Source organism: Peromyscus leucopus, chromosome 1 (assembly GCF_004664715.2).
Source record: "Peromyscus leucopus breed LL Stock chromosome 1, UCI_PerLeu_2.1, whole genome shotgun sequence".
Lineage (NCBI taxonomy): Eukaryota > Metazoa > Chordata > Mammalia > Rodentia > Cricetidae > Peromyscus > Peromyscus leucopus.
Window position 1 is genome coordinate 113,047,484 of NC_051063.1, and position 22,423 is coordinate 113,069,906.

Here is a 22,423-nt window from a genome sequence, read left to right on the forward strand (position 1 = left end):
TGATGACATTATTGAATGCTTTTATAGCACTTACTGGGACCAGGCATTTGAATGTGTTAATTTTATACTTATAAAATTACCTAGTCCTCACAAGTACCCCTGAGTTAGGTACTAGAATCATCTCACTTGAGTAGATATGAACATTTGAGACACAGAGAGCAACCCAGTCACGTTCACAAACTCATTACACTCCAAGCCTATAAATTGACTTTATATTTCTGATTACAAAGGCTATGCTCAAAATACTTTGCTCTCTTGGGAAAAAATAAAAGAAACATGCTTGGTAGATAATACAAAAAGAAAAATCAAATCAATATAAGGAAAGTCTTTCAAACAAAGATGTTTAAAATATAAAAGGGTCTTTATGAAAAAAAACAAAAGATAAGCATGGTAAGTACAAATATCTCATGGCCTCTAACATTTATGACAGTTGCTTTTCAAAAAGCAGGTATAAATCATTTAGCAAGGTTTAGAAATGTAATTTGTTACGAGTGAGTGCCTGTCTCTGATTTCATTTAGTTCGAATGAGAAATCGCCTTTGATACGTTTGGACAGTCTTACTGGGGAAGGCTGATGATCTGGAAGCTTTCCCTGGGAAAGGAAAGCCAACAGCATGAGAGTTCATGGGGAAGGAGCAGGGCTGGAAATTTAAGATGTAGTCTTTGTTATGCATTCAGTGGCCCTGGGGAACCCATGGAAAGGCTAAGTGTTCTTTTGCTCTTTTGCAAAATGAGGAGCATCACATTTTATTTTCTTATTTCCCAGGATATTTTGAAGGAGGAGACGAAATAACAGAAAATAATGTGAAAATAATGAAGCAATACTAAAATATGAGATATAGCAAAAGTGTGGATATTATATCAACTAAGTGAAATGACTTTGTCTGCCACATGCTTGCTAATAGGTCCACCAATCTCACCTATTTTGTTTCAGAAAGTATGGATATATTTTCTTCCAGAAAATTTCCAACACATAATTGGAATGGTACTTTAATGATACTAGTTTTCACGCTTTAGAAAGATGCCAAACATACAAAAACAATATCATTTTTTTGTTATTTGTCTCCAGCATTAGGTTGGTCTTATTGAGCCCAGTTAAAGCATATGGTCATTTCAGGGAGAGGCATGACATATTTCACAAACATTAAGAAATAGCATTAAACAGAAAAAGCACATCTCTATTTATCTTTGTCATTGTCTTGCAACTGCTTCTTGAATGCTGATTGAGGGTGATATATAATTTGGCTTAATTTTCCTGCTGATAAATGTGGTAAAACCTTGGAGGCAATCTAAATGTGTATTGTGGCTGGTCAGAAAATAAACATTTCATCCCTAAAATGGTTTTTGTATTTCCCATGCCTGCAAGTAGCATTAAACAATGATAGAATAACTGATTAAGTAACTCTGCCACACATTGCTTTGCTGACTATGGACAAATGACTACTTTCTCCCATAGTTTGTTTTCTTTGAAAACAGTAACCCTAAACTTACATAGCATGGTTATTATTAATATCTGAGATAACCATTATAGATAATTGACATATGAGGTATTTTCTAATTTTGGTCTTTTGCTGGGACGAATGTCATAACCATAAAGAACAAAGGAGAGAAATGGGTTATTCCTGCTGTGAGGCTACAGTCCATCACTGGGGGAAGTCAGGAAAGGAACTCAAGAAGGAGCTCAAAGCAGAAATCATGGAGGAATATTCCTTGATGGCTAACTCACCATGTTCAGACTTAGCTAGCTTTCTTATTCAATGCCAGCCAATCTACCCGGGGATTTGTGCATTCCATGTTGTGGTGATTTCAATGAGAATCTCCCCCTAGGCTCAGCTATTTGGACACCTGGCCTCCAATTGGTGGCAATGACTGGGGAGGTTATGGAGAAGTACAGCCTAGTAGGAGGAAGCACATGCTGGGGTAAACTCATAGCCCAGCCCCACTTCCAGCTCTCCTTCTCTGCTTTGAAGATAGGATATGTCCTCTTCCTGATTCTTTTGTCCTTACTTCCACTTGCTACCATGCCTTCCTACCCTGTTGAACTTGCTGTCCTTATCCCTCTGGAACTACAGTCCAAAATAAAGCCTTTCTTTCATAAGTTGCTTTTGGTCATGATGTTTTGTCACAACAACAGAAAAGTAACTGAATACACATGTCAATAAAAAATCAAGACAATTCTTCACAGACATGCCCATAGATAAACTTGCTAAGTACAATTACTCAATTGGGACATTCTCTTTAGGTGATTCTTAGCTATGTGAAGTCAACAGTACTAACTAGGACAAGGTTCAACCTTTATAAATGATAGATGCCCCCTATAAGGACACCAATGCATCCTTGTTGCAGCTACTACCATTACCAACCATAGAAAAGAGGCATTGAGCAGCGGCTTACAAAGCACATTTCTTCTTCCTGTTTACCCATAGATCTACCCATCTACTGATCAAACATCTATGTGCACACACATAAATATAGATAAAGGAAATAAATATATGTGCATATAAGATGTACCCATATGTAATGCAGTGAAATAATGTATTAAATATATGAATGAAAATGTTTATATATGAATGTGGGTTCATACATATATTCATGCATGTCTGCATATATATTATATGTTAAGTATGCATATACATTCATTTTGGGAGAAAAAAATGGTTTTATCCTGTACCTCTTATTAATAAATTAATGGGGTCCTTCTACTGATTAAAAAGAGCAAAAATAAAAATTATAAAATGAAAAAGATTAAAGCAAGAACTCTTTCAGCTCTTCAGAGACTGGAAAATATAATCTTCCAATTTCCCTTTAGTTCAGGTAAAATGAAAGTGGCTAGGGGCCATAGTAGCAAATGTTATATCAGTGGTTGCAGGCCTCCCCTCAAAAGATCTATGTAAACATTGGCCACACATAGAGTGGCATAAACCTGTTGGCTACACTGGGTTTATTAAGGCAATATTTTAGTTACCATACTTGAATATTTAGATACTTCAGGCATTTACTCATTATAATATAAGATCTTGAGGGTATTGGCTACATTTTAGCAAAGAAACTATATCATATCCAAAAGAAAAGGGACTTCTTCCATGCTCTTTTGACCCTGAACTCATTACTAACCTCTGGGAAACTTAGTTTCCTAATGACAGTTGGTAACTATAAGCAAAGGACATTTACTGGATTCTTGCTGTCACTCTGGGACTTGGGTATCTAACTTTTGTGTTGGTTGTTTTAGCAGTGTCCAGCTGTTTTTTGCTGCTCAGTTGTGGATTCTGCATATAACAGTGACTTCATTTAGCTAATGTTTGACAAATAAGAAATTGGGTGTCACTTGTGGTGAAAAATTTCAATTCCAGATTATGATTTACAAATGCAAACATAGCAAGACAAATTCTTGGTCAATGTGATGGTTATTCTTACATATCAGTCCTCTGGGTTAAAGGATAGTCAGAATGTGGGTAAAACACTATTTCTGGATGTGTCTTTGAGAGTGTTTCTGAAAGTATTAGCATGTGAATTAGTAGACTGGATAAAGAAAATTGCCAGAGCTAGGTACCATCTAATATGTAAAGAGCACAGACATATTAAAAAGGCAGCAGAGAGAATTTCCTCTCTTATAGAACAAGAAGGAAGATGGATATTTTATTGCCTGAGAAGTGGCCCCACAGAGTCTCAGCCATAGGTTCTTAAACTTAATTTTATTTTCCCACTTCTTTTGTGCAACATTGGCCATAGACTCAGATGTAATCATACTTCTGACTTTTTTGGCTCTCCAGCTCTTGACCTTCATACACCTGTGCAATTTCTTACTAAATGCTCCCTTATACATTACTGTACATTGATTCAATCTCTCTGGAGAATACATGGTAAGACAACAAGCCTCCATAGTTAAAGGCTACAATGGGGACAAGATAGGAACTTGTGATATGCTAGGACATTAAAGTTGTGAGTGGTTACTCCGATTAGTTAATGTCTTTGCAGAATTTTACCTTCAACACTGAGTACCTATCTGCCATATCCCAGTTTCTAGGGGGATACAGAGCAAATAGAACATACACATAATTATTAGCACACAAAAGATAGATATGTTATGAACTTGTGACAAGCAGGAAGCCTGGAGGTGATAATGAGGGTGGACAAAGCTAACTATGCTAGAATGTGGACTTTTTAAAAGACATATGTAAGCTGGGTTTTGAACACTGAGTTGAAGATTTTCAGGTTAATAAATACAATAATGGGGTGAAGGGCAACTTTAAGATCTATAAAACTGATTGATAATCTGAAATGGAAGATGTTCTTTTCCTCACCATGACCTTGTGTGCATTCTTTGTAGAATTTCTGTAGATCAAACATTTAAATTTTAGAATCAGATAATTTGACATGGAAATTCTGATGTCTATGAATAACTTCAAAATACATACATGTGTTCATTTTCTCTAATGGATAATTTAAAAAATTAAAAAACATCAAGCTCATCAAAGTAAATGATACACTATAAACAATTAAACCTACAAATTCGAAGAGTCTCTCAAACACTTAAAATAACTTTTGCATTTTTGTACTATATCTCTCTATATGAAAAGGCACTGTATTCAGATATCAGAACTTTCATTTCTTCTTGTGTTCCCCCCTTTATTTTCTTTCCAATAAAGCAGGTGTTATTGTGTGGATGGAGTAGGAAGAGGCAACATTAACAACTCAGTAGCAGAATGGCAACCCTTTAGGAAAATTTAAAAGAACTGCAGAGAAGGGGAGGGGAGGAGTCCTCTGCAATGATTGAAAGGCTTTGTGAAGGAGGGCATCGTGGTTTACCAAATGGGTAGTGGGAAGTGTGGGGAAAGACTTTTATAAAATGAAGTAAGGTAGGAAAAAAGACAATTTTCAGAGATGAATATTTTGAGGCATGTCTAAAAAATAGGGTCCTAAGCAAATTCCTTAGGGTTTTATAATCACCTGTATCAATTAGAGTTTGTTTTCCTGAAAGATAACACAGGATTCAATTCAAATAGCAAAATACAATAATGGGTATTGATTATTTTCTCTAACAAAAATTCAGACAGAGGTTTCAGGGCTGGTCTGTTCATGGTCACAAGATGTAACCATTGCTGCTTTCTCTCCCACTTATTTACGCTATCATCTAAAAATGCTTGGTTTCTTTGGAAGCAGGGAGCCTCTCCAGTCATAAAATGGCTTCCAGCTGTTCTCCCAGATAGAAGCTTCCTTGTTTTCTGGGAGGAGATAGGCTTCTGTCTCAGAATTCTAAGAACTGTGGACTTCCTCTGATGCTACTGGAAGATGTTGCATACCCCCTCCTCCAAGACAGAGTCCAGGAACATACTGCTGTGTTAGCAGAGCAACAAGGACGCACTCCTGGAGTTCACAATCTTTAGTGTCAAGCAAAGCATAGTAGGTCATGTGGGGAAGGCAGACATCTGTAGCAAACTCTAAGGACGGTTAAGAACTTGGTGAGAAGAAATCAAAAAGCAGACAAGCAACAAATATCTGTTTGAGGGAAAGGATTTTAAAGTACGAACTGACAGGCTTATAGGGTCAAATTGAAGAAAGGAGTTGGACGTCAGCAATTTCTCATGAGGAGAAATGACCAAACAATATGCACATTTTTTCTTTTTCTTTTCTTTTCTTTTACAATACCATTCAGTTCTACATAACAGTCACAGATTCCCTTGTTCTCCCCCTTCCTGCCCCCTCCCCTTCCCCCCAGCCCACCCCCCATTCCCACCTCCTCCAGGGCAAAGCCTCCCCAAGGACTGAGATCGACCTGGTAGACTCAGTCCAGGCAGGTCCAGTCCCCTCCTCCCAGATTGAGCCAAGCGACCCTGCATAAGTCCCAGGTTTCAAACAGCTAACTCATGCAATGAGCCCAGGACCTGGTACCACTGCCTAGATGCCTCCCAAACAGATCAAGCCAATCAACTGTCTCACCTATTCAGAGGGCCTGATCCAGTTGGGGGTCCCTCAGCCTTTGGTTCATAGTTCATGTGTTTCCATTCGTTTGGCTATTTGTCCCTGTGCTTTATCCAACCTTGGTTTCAACAATTCTTGCTCATATAAACCCTCCTCTTTCTTGCTAATTAGACTCCCAGCGCTCCTCCTGGGGCTTAGCCATGGATGTCTGCACCCAGATTCCTCAGTCCTTAGATGGGGTTTCTGGCACAAGTATTAGGGTGTTTGGCAATCCCATCACCAGAGTAGGTCAGTTCTGGCTGTCTCTTGACCATTGCCAGCAGTCTTTTGTGGGGGTATCTTTGTGGATTTCTGTGGGCCTCTTTAGCACTTTGTTTCTTCCTTTTCTCATGTGGTCTTCATTTACCATTGTCTCCGACTCCTTCTCCCTCTCTGTTCTTGATCCAGCTGGGATCTCCTGCTCTCTTTCCCTCGCCCCTTGCACTTCATTGCTCCCACTCATGTCCAGGTTGTTCATGTAGATCTCAGCCATTTCTCTGTCATTGGGCGATCCTCGTGTCTTTCTTGGGGATCCTGTTTTCCAGGTAGCCTCACAGGTGGTGAGTAGCAGTCCAGTCATCCTTGTTCCACATCTAGTATCCTCCTATGAGTGAGTACATACCATATTTGTCTTTCTGAGTCTGGGTTACCTCACTCAGGATGATTTTTTCTAGATCCATCCATTTGCCTGCAAAACTCATGATGTCATTGTTTTTCTCTGCTGAGTAGTATTCCATTGTGTATATGTGCCACAATTTATTTATCCATTCTTCAGTTAAAGGGCATTTAGGTTGTTTCCAGGTTTTGGCTATTACAAACAATGCTGATATGAGCATAGCTGAGCAAGTGCTCTTGTGGTATGATTGAGCATTTCTTGGGTATATGCCCAAGAGTGGTATAGCTGGATCTTGGGGGATCCAGCTTGGGGTATCTTAGAAAATTGATTCCCAATTTTCTAAGAAAGTGCCATATTGATTTCCAAAATGGTTGTACAAGCTTGCATTCCCACCAGCAGTGGAGGAGAGTTCCCCTAGCTCCACATCCTCTCCAGCATAAGCTGTCTTCAGTGTTTTTGATCTTAGCCATTCTGACAGGCATAAGGTGGTATTTCAGAGTTGTTTTGATTTACATTTTCCTGATGATTAGGGACAATATGCAAATTTTATAGTCACTGAATAACACCATATAATTGTGGGATAATTGTGAATATGTCAGAATAGTTAGTAAGGACAGTACTAAGAATTACAGACTATATTTCTACTAGCCTGGTATTTGTGGCAGGTACTAAATATGGTAGTCTGCTTGCCTGACAGTTGAGCTAGAGGAAAATACAGCCATATTAGTTAGGCTTTGTTTCATTGTAAATGACTAAATACTAAGTTTTTATCATTTCTCAAGACCTAAAGTTTAGTAAGCCAGGTATGACTGCTGGACATCTTTCCAATCAGCTCCGTGGACCTTTCTATTTTCAAGAGTTTCCAGTTCCAGTACCTCTGTCATAGTCCTGAATTCTCAGAGCACACACAGTCCAATCTCCCAAACAATCTATACTTCATTGAGACAGGTCATAGAACTAGATCCCCTCTTATTACAAGACTCATTTTGGTCATGATGGAAACCCATCCTTTCTACATAAGTCTTTTGCTATGGTTTTTAGAGTATCTCTAAAATTCATGTTGAATTTAACTGGCACTGTTCCAGCATTGAGAAATGAGGCTTTTAGGCAGTGGCAGATTATAGAGCATTGTCCTCATGAGTAGTTTTACACCAATATCACAAGAGTGGAGTAGTTACATAAGGAGTGGATATAAGGCATGATCACTTGCCCCTCTGCCATATTAAGAAGCAATGCTTAGGATCTTGGCAGACACAACATTATTCTCCTGGATTTTCCAGACCCCAGAACTGAACCAAATATACTTTATTTCTTCATACATTTCTCAATATATGGCACTCTGTTACGTCAACAGCAAACAGACTAAGGTAATTTTCCAAATACAGACATATTTTCCCTAAAAGCCGTTTATTTTGGAAGTATGATTATGCAGACACTGATTAAATTGGTGAAAATCAAGAACCAAATGAAAGAAAGATGTCACAAGACTACTCAAAAAAGAAAAACTAATGGTCAGTATAAATGAGGCAAGGGTGCCACAGCTCAGGCCAACAAACTGACAAACAATGCTAGTTAACATTCTGATAATAGGATTTCAAGGCAGGAAAAGGAAGATAACTCAGCTGGAACCTGCTAGGGGAAAACATGGAAATGGTTGAAGTCAGCAGCTGGGTTTTTGCTTAAAGCCTTCATGGTAATTCATCTAAATATGCCCTTTCGGTTTGTTTATTAGGCACATCTGGATCCTGAGACCACTTGACACTTACATTCAAAGAAAAGTTAGATTAATGATTCTGCAAATGCTTAGAAACTCTATTTCTAACGTTTCCTCCTTGACATCTGAGTCCTATGGTTAATACTATGAAAGGCTTTCCACACAAACAAAAGTCTGTTGGCTCCCAAATCAGAGGATTTTAGATAATAGAGACCTAAATACATAGACCTGTCACTAGCCATTCTTTTTGCCTGCCATTTTAAAATTGCTTCTATTATTGGGAGAAGAAAAACAGTAACAGGCTGCTTTAATGGAGAATGTATTAAGTTGCCTATAGCCTGTCAAGGGTATTCTACTGCAGAAATTTGATTTACCATCTCTTCTCTGCAGTAAGAAGTAAGATTATCATTTAGAAAACAGTGAAGATTCTCTCAGGCTTTGTGTCACTATCCTAAATTACCCGAGACAACTTAGATATATAAATTTATTTATATATTTAACTTGCAGTTTTTGAGTCTCAAAAGTCAAGATTGAACAAAGTGGGTGGGTGGCCTCAGATGGAAGCTGTGGTCAGTGATGCTTGATGGTGGGAGCAGTGTACAAACAATGATCCCATCTCTCTCAGAGATAATAAAGAATGGGATCAGGTTCACTCATTTTGTAAGAGTCCTCCAAGGATTGCAGCAAGAACTATCAATAATTACATGTGAACCACCTTTGGTGAGCACACTGCAGTGACTTAAGGGATTTCCTTTGGGTTCTATGTCCTTAAATGGTTCTACCACTTTCCCTTGGGTCACCTTGAGAGCTAAGCATTTCACATCTGGACATTTGGCAGGTACCCAACATTCAAATCATAGCAGGCTGTGGCAGTGTAAGTCAAGGACATGGCCCATTGTCTAAGTTCAGTATAATAATAAGTACAGTAAAACTTTAGCATACATCTGTATACAGTCACTGTGTGTAAGTTATAAATAACTGATTTGAACTAGTCTGGCTATAAGAATTAAAGGAAAGAGTCCTGGATGCAGGAGAGCCCTTGGTTGAAGCTGTAGAATAGCTGGCTCCTCATAGGACTGGTTTCTCATGGGAACTGAACTCTTTGAGTCTCTCTTGGATCTTCTGTCCCTTACTCTCTCTGCAGGAAGCTTTACTGTCCTGGATGACAGTCCTAGAAACCTCCAGCAAGAAATCCACATGGCAACCACTCTTCTGTTTCCTATCTCACACTTAAACTGCTTGGAATACCGTTTCCCCTCTGCCCCACATTCCAATGTAGAAAAGCCTGAGAGACATTTTGATGGGCTTGGGTTAGCCTGCGTGTCTTTAAATCCTATATCAACTTCTCATACAGAATTTTAAAATGATACGGAATTTTAAAATGAAAAGATTTCCCTTATCCACCTGGAGGTTTATATTCTTTTGGCGTAGGCAGTCTCCCTGTGAAAGTATTTTTCAATAGCTATCCAAGTAATCCCCTATGGAGCTCTAGACCAATTAGCTGTGTGAGCAGGGTTCTGGGACTGGTGGTCTTCCTCATAGTCACATGGTTGTCATGAGGAAATGTAGAGCTCTATGAAGAAGGATGGTGGTCCTCCAGAGGAAAGCTGGCTCTAACACACAGACAAAATGAGCTGCTTCTATATCCTACACCAAAGCCAGAGGTCAGGGCCATTGAAAGAAACTGTTTTACAAAGATGTCAGGATCTGAAATACTCATCATAGCCCATTGGAGTCTTAAGCTACCACAGAGTAAAAATGAGAGTATAAGCACTTATCTAGCTTGTAACTCCAGTCTTGTTATTTATCATAAGAAAAGAGATGTAGACAATGCTAGATCATTCTATTAGTTAAGGATACAAACTCAGTCTTTAACTATATCCATGAAGTTCACATAGACAGTATTGATGATTAGACAGACTTGCTTTATAGTATAAGGAAGAAAGTTATCAATTACCACAAATATGGATATAAACACAAATAGACACAATGGGGTGGGGGGAGGGAGAAAAAGGGAGAAAAGTGAAAGAATTTGCTATTTGACCTAGCTGTGCATTATGTCTGAAGTTATGTCAACAGTGGCATATCTCAAACAGACAGACCTAGAAAAGTGTGTGTGTGTTTGTGTGTGTACCTTATAAAAACAGATAATAGCATCTTGGGTATTCTAAATACACTTTTAGGTAACACACATGTGCATATATGTGTGGATATCAGTAAACTATCTAAAATAAAGAAACATGAGGCCTTCAGAGGTTGACTAATTTGTCTGAGGTCACATAGGAAGTGGATGACCTTGGATTCATAAGGAATTCCAGACTGTCTCTCCTCACACTGCTTTTAGAGACTTGCTTTTAGTCCTTAAATCATGTGATTCCTTCATCCAAAGCTAATAAACTTATTAAAATTCACTTTTTTGTACATGTCTAAATAAACATTTATATTTGAGTGATATATATTCACACAACAGCTGCATATATATATATATATATATATATATATATATATATATATATATTGTTTCAAGCATAATGAAAAGATACATCATAATTGGACATATAATGGAATTTGAGGAAATCATCTATTACCCAAAATTACTTAACTAAAGCTGAATGAGGTTTTGCTATGGTTGACTATATGATATAACATAGAAAAGCTATCAACCATCTATTTGGGTTCTGATTATCATTCTTGTTACTATAAACTGAAAAGAACTAAATAGTCCTAGAAAAAAACCCAGGTCTTCAAATCCCCAATTCTCCACATTACTTGAAATATTAGATACTTAATTCTATTTGAGTTTAGGAATTTTCACAATGATCAATAATGTGGGATCAAACAATGTAGCCTAAGTGAATCAGACATTCAATTACTTTCTAATTAATTTGACATCTGGAGGAAGCTGGACAGACCATTGGACACCTTTAATGGGTTACCTGTTACTTCACAAGCACTACTTTCAAAATTCCCATGTGACTCACTCTGTATCCAAAACATGCTTCATTCAGCATTTTTGAGAATGAATAATTAGGTCACTTATCTTTGCCTTAAAAATTTATTGATGGGTAAAATAACAACAAAAAAGTCATGCATTTATACTTTAAGAAATGGCTCCAATCTTTGATTATCTTACTGGTTGCAAAAATAATATCCCTACCTTGTCAGGGAAAAGAGAAGGGAGTTATAGGTCCCAGACATGTATTTCTTATCCTTTTTCAATCACAGTCATGCATGTTGGTCAAGGTTTCTCAGCCATGGTGAATCTATTATCCACACAAGTTAACTCACTTCTTATGGTATAAATCATACCAGAAATACACAGTCTGTTAGCCTCATACACAGAACAACGACAAATCACTCAGAGGCACAGAAGCTACTCAGCTACCAGAGAACCTCGGTTGTCAGTAAGGTTTGAGAGATAGCAGGTGCCCCTGGCTAAGTGTTTGTAACAAGAATTTGCTCCATTATATTGTAGGCATCTTTGACTCCTCTCTCCCATCCTAAAATTAATTGAGATCAATTGTACAATTTCTAATACATTTTAAGCTATCTACTCTTCCTTCACTATTGGCCAAATTTATCCATTAATTATGTCTTAAGTGACACACCTGCATTCTTTCTCAGACCTATGACAGGAAGATCCAACACAACAGCTAAAACCATGTTTTCATACCACAGATATGACTATACCACTCTTGTGACTAAAACTCAAGGTTTTCCATTGCTACCTTAACTAACTTGCAGTGTTATCCAAGGTACTCATGTTCACTGCCTGTTCTCTCTCTCTTGCCTGGTCTTCTTCTGATTCTTGCTTCACAGCTTTAAAAACTACAGTCATTCTAAATGACTTGAGCATGTTACTTTTCCAGAGGCCTTTGAACAGTTGTATGCTACTCTTGTCTAAGAGGCTTTCTCTCTGTTTCCTGCTATATACTTATTTTCCTCTCCTTACCCATGATCTAGCTGAAGTATAGTGTATCACAGAACTAGGCAATTCCTAGGGCACTGGGAAAGACAGATTATAATCATTGTTTAGTCTACGTTTGAGATCCATGTTAGTGAAGAGAAACACTGGTCAAGAGGGAAAGTCAAGCAAAGCTTCTTGGAAGAGATGGTATTTGAGCTACCTTTTAAGTTTGGCTAACTCAGTGCAACAGAGCTGAATTTAATCCTCTTCTTCTGAAAATGTGACTTTCTCCTAAGATTTTGAGAGGTTATTAAATCTCTGAGCCTCAGACTCTTAGCAAGCAAAAATGGTGTTCATATGACATACTTCATGAAGATATTATTTTGACCAGTTTAACATTCAATTAATGTTATAGAGATTATATGGAAATGTATGAACAATAAATTCATGTACAAGGTCTGTGGCTCTTGTACCTTTGGATGACTGGCCTCTAATACCAACAGAAACAGTAAGGAAAATGCATATTATAGGAATTCTCAGTGTCTTGTCAATCTCTTGTAAGTTGTCCATTAAGAATCAGAGGCTGTTTGCTTGTATGCTTTCTTTGTCTATATTCATGTATGTTTTATGCATGTAGAGGACCAATGTTGCCTTCTGAAATGATCCTTAATCATTTTCTACCTTATTCATTGAGACAATGTCTCTCAGTCATTGAGGGATCGAGTTCATTTGTATGGCTAGGCTTGCTACCAGGCTTGCTTTGGGGATCTCCCATCTGTCATATAAGGCTGGCAATAAAAGTGGGCTGCCATGTTTACATGAAATTTAAATAGGTTCTAGGGATCTGAAGTCTTACACTTATGTTTGTCTTGCAAGCACTCTGGCCACCAAGATGTTTCTCTTGCCCTTTAAAAGAGGAGACTTTTAAAAGTAAGGTTTCTCAACAGTACTGATATACTTGTGAGAACTGACATATTAGCCTAATAAAATATTAAGACTGAATGTGCATGATATTATAAACCTTTACATTAATTGCTTCATTTTCCAAGGGTAATCTTAGATAAATATCAACACTTTAGGTTCATTTCCTAATATGAAAACTGAGGTCCAATGAGGGTACATATAGAGTTCAAGTCATTTGAACAGCTACTATTAGAGCCAGGGTTTTAAAATTGAATTTAAATCATGCTCCATGCAACTCTTTCACTGTCCTTCCAGTAATAGAGTGAGGCAAAAACCATCCACATACATTTTCTGAGTATGTACTACACAGTAGAGATTGTTTTAGGCAAATCAGGTACAGAAGTGACTGAGTATGTATAAATAGCTTATATTTTAGAAGAAATAGACATTAATAAAGTGAACACACTTCAGATATAAGTATAATTAAATGGTAATAAAGCTGTGAGGTTGGATAAAATGTGATGAAATTTGGTACTAATTTAGATGACATAGACAGAAATGATTTTCCATTTAAAATTACAGTGAGAAGATTATATATATAATATATATAAATTATACTATATAATTTTATTATATAATACTGTATGTCATCATATATTATATATATTTTATATGTATAAAATCTCATATGGAAATAAGATTCCAATCTAATATGGAAATATATGTATGTATACACACACACACACACACACACACACACACACACACACATATATATATATATATATATATATGAAATTTTCTACAAACAGAAAGAACAGCCACTAGCAAGGCCTTGAAGTAAGAAAAGCCTGGATTTTTTGAGGAATCTCAAGACTGTCGAAGCAGATAGAACAAGATATGTGAAGACAGAAGCATGGGAGGGACATCTTGTGAAGTCTTATGGATGATGATGACAAAGATGATGATGATGAAGATGATGATGATGATGATGATTGCAATTCCCACCCCTTGGTAGTTTTTATAATAACAGTCGTGCAGCCTGGTTTACATTTTGAAAACTACTACCCTGGTTATTTGGAGAACAGTGAGACAGGCTACTAGAGTGGTCAGCAATGCCTGAGCTTACTTTAAATGATGGTTCTACAGACAGGGTAGTAAAACAGGCTGATTTAGAAATATATATTTTATGGAAGTACATGCAGTCCTGCTCAAGGCTCCCGAGGAAAAGAAATAAATGAGACTTTGAAGATAATTTTGGCTGGATAATAAGGAAGAAAGTAGAACTATTTAGTTCAGATAAGGGCTATGAGGTGAGAAGCAGTTTGGGGCCCCAAGGAGGGAGCCCAGGGGAAAGGATCCCTTGGTATTTAAGAAAACACATGAGATGGATAGTTAGCTGTACACAATGAGCTGAGGGAGGTCACAGCTTCAGCTTCAGAAAATGAGGCCATAGGGGAGTGTAAGCCATGGGTATTGATAAGTTATGGCACTCTAGGAAAGAGAGCTGGAGAAAAGGGGTTCCCATCTGGTATCTGGAATTAGCCAGCATTTAGAGGAACAATAGCAGGAAAGTAAAAAAAAAAATGAGCAGTCAGCAAAGGAAGGAGAGCACAGAAAAATGTTTTGCTCTAGAAGTAATATATATATATATATATATATATATATATATATATATATATATGATTAGCTAGTGACAGCTATACCAAATGTTCCTGACAAATCAGTTAGGACTGAGAACTCATGCTCAGATTGGGCAAATTGGGAACTATCACCACTTCGACAGACATGGTTTTAACTTGTGGAGATGAAACCGGAAGTAGGTTAAAATGGGGTAAGAGCTATGCTTAGTGATGCATTCCTATGCCCCTGGCACTTGGGAGGTCACTCTTTGCAACTTTGAGGTCAACCTGCTCTACAAAGCAAGTTCTAGGCCAGAAAGTAAGACTTCATCTCCAAATAAAAGAAAACAACAGCAAATAAGAGGAAAACAAAAATACTTTATTAAAAGTATAATAAATAAAACTATACATTTGTCTTAGAAGCAAAATAGACTAATGTAGCAATAGGTAATATGGTAGGGGAATATTTGTTCAAGTGATATCTTCTGTTTGATAAGAGATATTATGCAATATCAGTGTTAAAGCTATTCAATGAAAACCTAGAGGAAAGGAAAATGCAGAAGAACAGATGATCACTCTAGAAGCAAAGTCATTAAATGATCAAAGCTATAAAATCCAGCCCACAAATTAAGAGTTTCCCCAGAAAGGAAACAGAAAAAAATATTTCACTTTCTTGGAAAAAAAAATCACTGCCACATGGTCACAGAAAAAATAAGATAGAAGTGAAATCCTTTCTCACTTTTTCTCAAGGACACATGGAGGGCAGTTATCACTTGAAAGTAAAGGTGAAAGAGAGGATTTTAGAGATCTGAAGAGCTTGGAGAAGACACAAATACTGTTGTCTTAGAGAAAGAGAAAGGGAATTTTCTAGTGAAATGTTTAAGAATTATCAGGAGAGTTATGAGAGTCACGAGTCAATGGTTAAGAATTTAAAGCAAGCAGAGTGAGTGTTTATCTGGCCAAGGTCAGCAGCTCAGGTGCTTATGTGGATTGAATAAAAAAGTGTGGTTTAACCACTAGTTAATAGAACTGAGATTTTGATTCATGAAACAAATCAGATAAATGAGAAAAGTAAGTGAAGAATATATGAGATGGAAAATTAGAATGCTAGACCAGACCAGATTTAGTATAAGGAGGGAATGGAGGACACAAAGGATGAAAACTAGGGGGAACCCATGAAATCAGTGACTCAACTCCTAATGGAGAGTGGAAGTTTGGGAGAGGAACTCTGGAGAAGACAATGTGTGGCACAGAGGATTTGGAAGGTGTACAGTTAATGGAAATGACAAGATTCAGTGTATGATAGGGAATCCAAGGACAGGGAGACAGGGAGACGGTGTAACATACTTAGGGTTAAGAAGTCAGTAAATATGAGAATCCAGACTAGAACCTGCAATTATATGACTCCAGGTGAATGCTATCTCTCAACTTGATATTAGCCTTTACTTATCTGCTGAGCCATAGAGGCAAGTTAAAAAAAAGTGTTCTCTTAAAGATGTGTGTATAATGAGTAGGGGAAGTGGGAAGAATCAAGCACATAGCAAGACCTGCTTAGTTGCATAAGCCCTGGTTTTAGATGGGCTGCACACTTTTAATTTGTACTGTACCTCGCTAATGACATTGCCAGCCTTGGAGAGGAGGGTAGTGATTTACAAATGTGTGTCACTTTTCTTCTTTCTCTCTCTCTCTCATTTGAGTTAATTTCCCCTAATATTACTTTCTCTATTTAGAATGCTATTAAAATTTTATCAAAGTCCATAATGGATGTTTTAAAGACTCCATCTGGCAAGCACTTAGCTTCCTATGTAAATTTCTTTAAGACTATTCACACTCAATAAAAATTAGACTAAAATGAGAAATCTGTTGACTCATGAAAGCGAATAGCAAGAAATTAAAGCGGAAATGTAAATGAATAAAGGTCTATAGTATTAATTCACTCTTAAATGATAGCTCACAGGGTAATAATTGTGTTTTCATTTCATATAAAATTATTATATAATTTATTATATTGTGTTATAGAATTATGAAAGATGTTTAGAAGATATGCAAAAAGAAACAACTAAAATCCACCCAAATTCTTAGTAAGATGCTAGCACTTTAACAGATTGATGTACATTCTTTCAAGTCTCACATATGTATTCATATATGTACATTATATATGTATATGTATTTTTGGTGTGTTTATTTTAATATATATTACAAAGCATGGTTAGTATTCAATAACATCAGTTTTCAGAGATTTTAAGTACAGGAATGAATAGAGAGATATTAAGTAAATAAATGATACATCGATGTAGGGATGTGAGCTTCTCAAGTGAGAGTTACATGGCACTATGTTTTAGAGGCCATATAAAGGATTTTGGTGACTTCTTGAGCTATTATTCTCAAGAGCTGCTAATAAATGTAAATAGGATCAATAGGCTAGTTCCCAAGGTGTACCTGACACTGATTCAGCTGATAAGGTAAAACCTTAGGTCACAAGGATGCAGGGAAGAGGAGAGCTTCATTGAAAACAGAAGTTATTAGCCTTGTTGGAGATGCCTAGAAGATGTCTTAGAGAGACACAGAGTCCTAATTAAAGTCGTATACATTCAGGCCTTAAATCTGGTTCATTGCTATTTTTATGTGAAATACTTGTATAGGAATAGAACTACTCAGGGAGGGGAAGACTCGAGCACACAGTGAGACTGGTTTAGTTGCATAGGTTCTGGGTTTAGGAGGGTCATCATTTACATTTCTCATTTTACCTCACAAACCATATTGCTACCACCCACCTGCCATTCCTGAACATCTCTTTTACATTTGTGCTTTTGATTATGTTTTTGCCAAAATGAAAAGAGACACACTACAAAAATAATCAACAATGATTCTATCCCTTAGAGTGTTGTGATTTGCTTTTTGTATGAGGGGACCATACAAAATATGCATTTTGAGTTTATAAACAGTAAATAACCTGAGGGCAATTCTCTAATTACAAAGGAAATTGCTTGCTAAATTCTGTCAGTAACCCTCACAGCCAAAAGTATTAATTGTGCTAGAGTCCTTGATTCTCAGGCGGTGAGAAGACTCAAGCAGACCACGGGGTCCTCCACTCTCTCCCAAAGTCCTTTTAATTTTCCCTCTCCTTTTTTCAAAGAAAAGAACACTCTAAAACTTTTTCACTTTTAATAAAAACTTTTGGAAATGTGAAGAGTTTTCTTCACTTCAATTCAATCTATGTTTGATTGTTTTAAAACTACTTTAAAAATATTTTTAAATTGATTAACATAATTGAGATATGCTTTGTATTCTTACAATTACATAGTATTCTAAAATGATATTGAAATATACATATTTTTGAGCCTTTATTGTTATAAACAGTATAAATATGAGCAGTTTTGTGAAATTTGTCCAACTTTTTCTATGTAATTCTGCCTCTAAAATTATGCTCCCCCCCCCCGGGTTTTTAACCCCTATTTCCAAATTAATTTTCAGGACTACTCATTGTCACCAGATATCAAGACTCCTCTGAAGTGCTTACAATTAGATACTGAAGTGTTCATGCTCCTTATGTTCCTTTCCTCATGAGGGTCAGTAAGCAATTATATATTCGCTTGCCTTTTGGAATGATGAATATCCTGCTAATGCTTTCTGACATTGCCTTTTCTAGATTGTCTTTGTTGTTTTGTAAAAACCCTAAATATATTAGGGCTGTGTAGCACAGTTTCATTTATTTGTCAGAAGTCTTTGCCAACATCCTTCTAGAATATTTTCAGAGCTCCACAGGGTTGCTGTGTCAGCCTTTAGGGATAGGTTTTATCACTCTTTTTGTTGTTTAAATAGATGATGTGTGACATCTGTGGGTCAGATTACAATGTCAATATCAAACAATTGAGAACGTCTTATAATAAGTCTTAGAAACATGCAGCCAGAATAAACAAATACCCAGAATAAAGAAATGCCAAAACTCCTGGGCCATCTCTGCCTTTGCCACGCATTTCCCCAATTCCTGACAACATAAGTTATAAATTGAACATATTGGTTATGTGGTATTCTATCTTAATGCTCTCTACTGCAAGCATTTCACTAATATTCTCTGGTAAATCTTGTAGGTAGCTTTGAGCTAAAAAAAAAAAATACAATTTTGAAATTTCATAAGACAACAAATTAGGAAGGACCTGGAAGGTAGAAAGCAAATTTAAAGATTTTATTTTTTTCTTACCCTCTCCAATGTAATTTCTTCAAATTCATATTCAATTTCTGTTCCATTGACCTATTAATAGGGAGAAAAAAGGAAGAGAATTACTAATGCATTGTGAGGATAAGATTGAACATTTGAAAAACGGCTGGGGGAACTCCACTTGTCATTGAGAATATTTCCTTCATGTGGTACTTTTGATTATATTTTTCCTCCAAATGAAATGAGACACAACAAAAATAATTAATGATGATTCCATCCCTTAGAATGTTGTTATTTGCTTTTTATGTGAAGGGACAGTAAAAAATATGCATTATGAGTTTATAAACAACCAATAATCTAAGAGTGATAATTTAATTACAAAGGAAATTGCTTGCTAATATCTGTTTAGATCTCATGGATAAAATCTAAAACATGACCTTTAAAATGGAAGTGCAACTATATGTGATCCACCCTCACTCAACTTTTTCCTCTCCTTCTCTTCTTCTTCTTTCTTTTGAGGGGCAAAACTACATTAAGAATGACTGAGTCAACTAAGAAATTCCATTTCTCTACTGACTCAATTTCAGGTAATATATTCCAATTACTCTTTATTTTTCTTATTTGGATGCCCTGGACCATGAAAGCATGCCCAAATACTTCAGAAGTAATAAATGAATAAAGTAGGACACATTTTGAAATTCCTCATTAGAAATTGTTTCAACCATCTAAACAATCCTTGACTTGATCTGTATTTATAAAGAGAAATTTGAATATAGCCAGGTATCTATGATTCAACAGATGTGCATAGAGAATTATGAGGAAATGCTGTAAAACGATCTAACAAACATTGAATTTCTATTTTTATCTACCACAGATTTCTTCTTAGCCAATTAAAATTTCTGAGAAAAAAGTCTTAAACTGTCTATTGCTTTCCCCTCAGCCCCTAAAGGATGTCTTGGCAACACCACTAGAATTTAGTAATTGTCAAGGGAGACAGTTTTTCAACTACAAAATTGTGATTTTTTTTAAAAGATTCTAACACCAGTTTGGTTTTCCACCCTTATGGAATGTGGTGGTATTGTGTTCCCCAAAATATTGTGCACCCTAATAAACTTATCTGGGGTCAGAGAATAGAAAGGCCACAATATTAAACACAGAGGATAGGCAGTGGTAGCACACGCCTTTAATCCTAGCTCAGGAGGTAGACACAGGCCAATCTCTGTGAGTTCAAGGCCACATTGGAAACAGCCTGGCGTGGTGACACATGCGTTTAATCCCACGAAGTGAACCTTTAATCCCAGGGAGTGATGGTAGAAGGCAGAAAGATATATAAGGCGTGAAGACCAGAAACTACAAGCATTTGGCTGGTTAAGCTTTCAGGCTTTCGAGCAGCACAGTTCAGCTGAGATTCATTCAGGATGAGGACTTAGAGGCTTCCAATATGAGGAAACAGGATCAGCTGAGGAACTGGCGAGGTGAGTTAGCTGTGGCTTGTTCTGCTTCTCTGATCTTTCAGCATTCACCCCAATACCTGGCTCCAGGTTTGATTTTATTAATAAGACTCTTTAAGATTCATGCTACAATGAAATTTAAATATAGTACATGAGAGACTGAGAGCTCTATGGAGGCAAGGACTAAATAGCCAGGCCCTCTGCCCAATGCGGAAGTTATTCAAGAGGGAGCTGACAAAGGAGAAATCAGCTAAGTAATGAAACGTAAGTATTCTACTGATCTACAACCACAGATATTTGTAGATTCTCTTTCATAGGAAATATGGAGGGAATATCATTGACAGAAAAAGAACCCGAAGTTGTAAATGGTAAAAATATAGAGCGATGAGGGTTGTGGACTATGCCTCAGTGACTCATTTGGAGCATGTTTTTGATTATTCAATTACATGAGCTAATTGGTGAATCACATTTTACTGTGTTATTACATTATCAAACAGACCTAAACTAAATTTGATTTTCTGGGCTTCAGCAATTTAATGACTCACAGAAAGGACTTTGTGATGCCAGAAAGCTTCAGCAACTTTAGGAAGGTTTTGGTTGAGCACATGTAAAAATAGAAAAAACAAACAAACAAAAAACAACACCCCAAACTCCCTGTATGTGTATGCTTCTGTCTGAACTTTGGTTTATCTTTCTTACTTTCTGTAGTTGATAGAAGGAGGGCAGCAGGAGGAGACTGAATTAATTTGATGTGTTCTTGTTCACTCAGTATAGCTCCATGAAGCTTCTCTTTGCTTCACTGATTCTCTAGAGTGAAGCCCTTCATGGTATTAAAGTGATGCAAACTGGGAAGTGGGAATAAGCTCCAAAGAGAGGAGATAAGCCTCTGATAGTAAAAATCCACAGATTCACAGTGAAAGGCATTTTTTCCAGGAGCAGTTAGAAGACAAAAATGTTTTACTGATTTCTATCACAGAGCATATATAATAGCATATATAATTTTTGTTTAGCGATTTTAAGATTATGCATGCTGGATATTAGATCCTAGAAATTCATTCTATATTCACATCATAATTATTATTCTGAAATTCCCTAGTCAGCTTCATGAACAGGTCATACAAGACTTGACAGCAAGCTTTTGTGTATTTCAAGGATCTTTAGTAAGCAACTAAAGGCTATAATGTCATTTCCCTTATTTAACAAAATTCAGACTCTTTTTGAGGGTAGATAGTGGCATCTAGGATGTAACCTTTCTTTAAAAAGAAAGAGCATCGTGTCTGTAGCAGGATCTATTAAAATTAAAGAGAAGTGAATATTTTTTAATCATAGGTGAATCAACATTTCAACCTTAATTGATAAATATTTTAAACAAGGAATCATAAAGCTAGTGTGGGAGTTCAGGAATAAGATATTTTAGAGGCTCTAATATCTATTCTGTCATTAGAAGAGTGATAGCTGTATTCCCTTGATGAGCTCTAAGGGAAAAAAGAGCTATGTAATCTCTTGGCAGAGATTTTGATAGAAAGAACAAAACACAAGAACTAAGAATATCTGTGTTTTAATGAGAAGTTCCTAAGTCTTGGCTGTGGTTTTATGGACGTTTCAAGCCTTTTAAATCAACTGAACCAGGAGAATATTCCTTCAGTATTTCCCACATTTATTTTGATTGTGGTAATTTACTGAGTGGTGCCAAATCAAGGAGTATCAGAGAATCACCTCAACCATCACACTGAACATCCTCACCCAGAAGTTAAATCTATGTTGAGTATGGCTCCCATTCTTCTGGAAATGGGGTTTACAGACAATTCACTGTTGTGTGGTCTTTCCCTCAACATGTCAGTATAATTCCTATCAACACCTTCACTTTTAACTTTCTAGTTTTATGTATGAATGTGTGTTTGTGTGTGTGTGTGTGTGTGTGTGTGTGTGTGTGTGTGTGTGTTGTGTATGTATATATGATGTCTGAGCATGAAAATTAGGGTCATGCATATCATACTATATGTGTGGAAGTCAGAGGACAAACTCAGTTATTGGTACCCACCTTCTACATTGTTTGAGACAGGGTCTCTTTGTTGAATAGTGTGGGCTAGCAGG

The 22,423-nt window shown here is 36.8% G+C and overlaps 1 protein-coding gene across 23 annotated transcripts in view; it reads right to left on the reverse strand.

Moving 5' to 3' along the window:
• Dlg2 (discs large MAGUK scaffold protein 2) overlaps positions 1-22,423 on the reverse strand; it is a 1,876,145-nt gene that overhangs the window by 589,519 nt on the left and 1,264,203 nt on the right. For all 23 annotated transcript variants that reach the window (XM_037207364.1, XM_037206918.1, XM_037206903.1 and 20 more), the window contains one exon: positions 18,921-18,971. In XM_037207364.1, the coding sequence (XP_037063259.1) occupies positions 18,921-18,971 (51 nt within the window). The remainder of the gene's footprint in view (positions 1-18,920; positions 18,972-22,423) is intronic.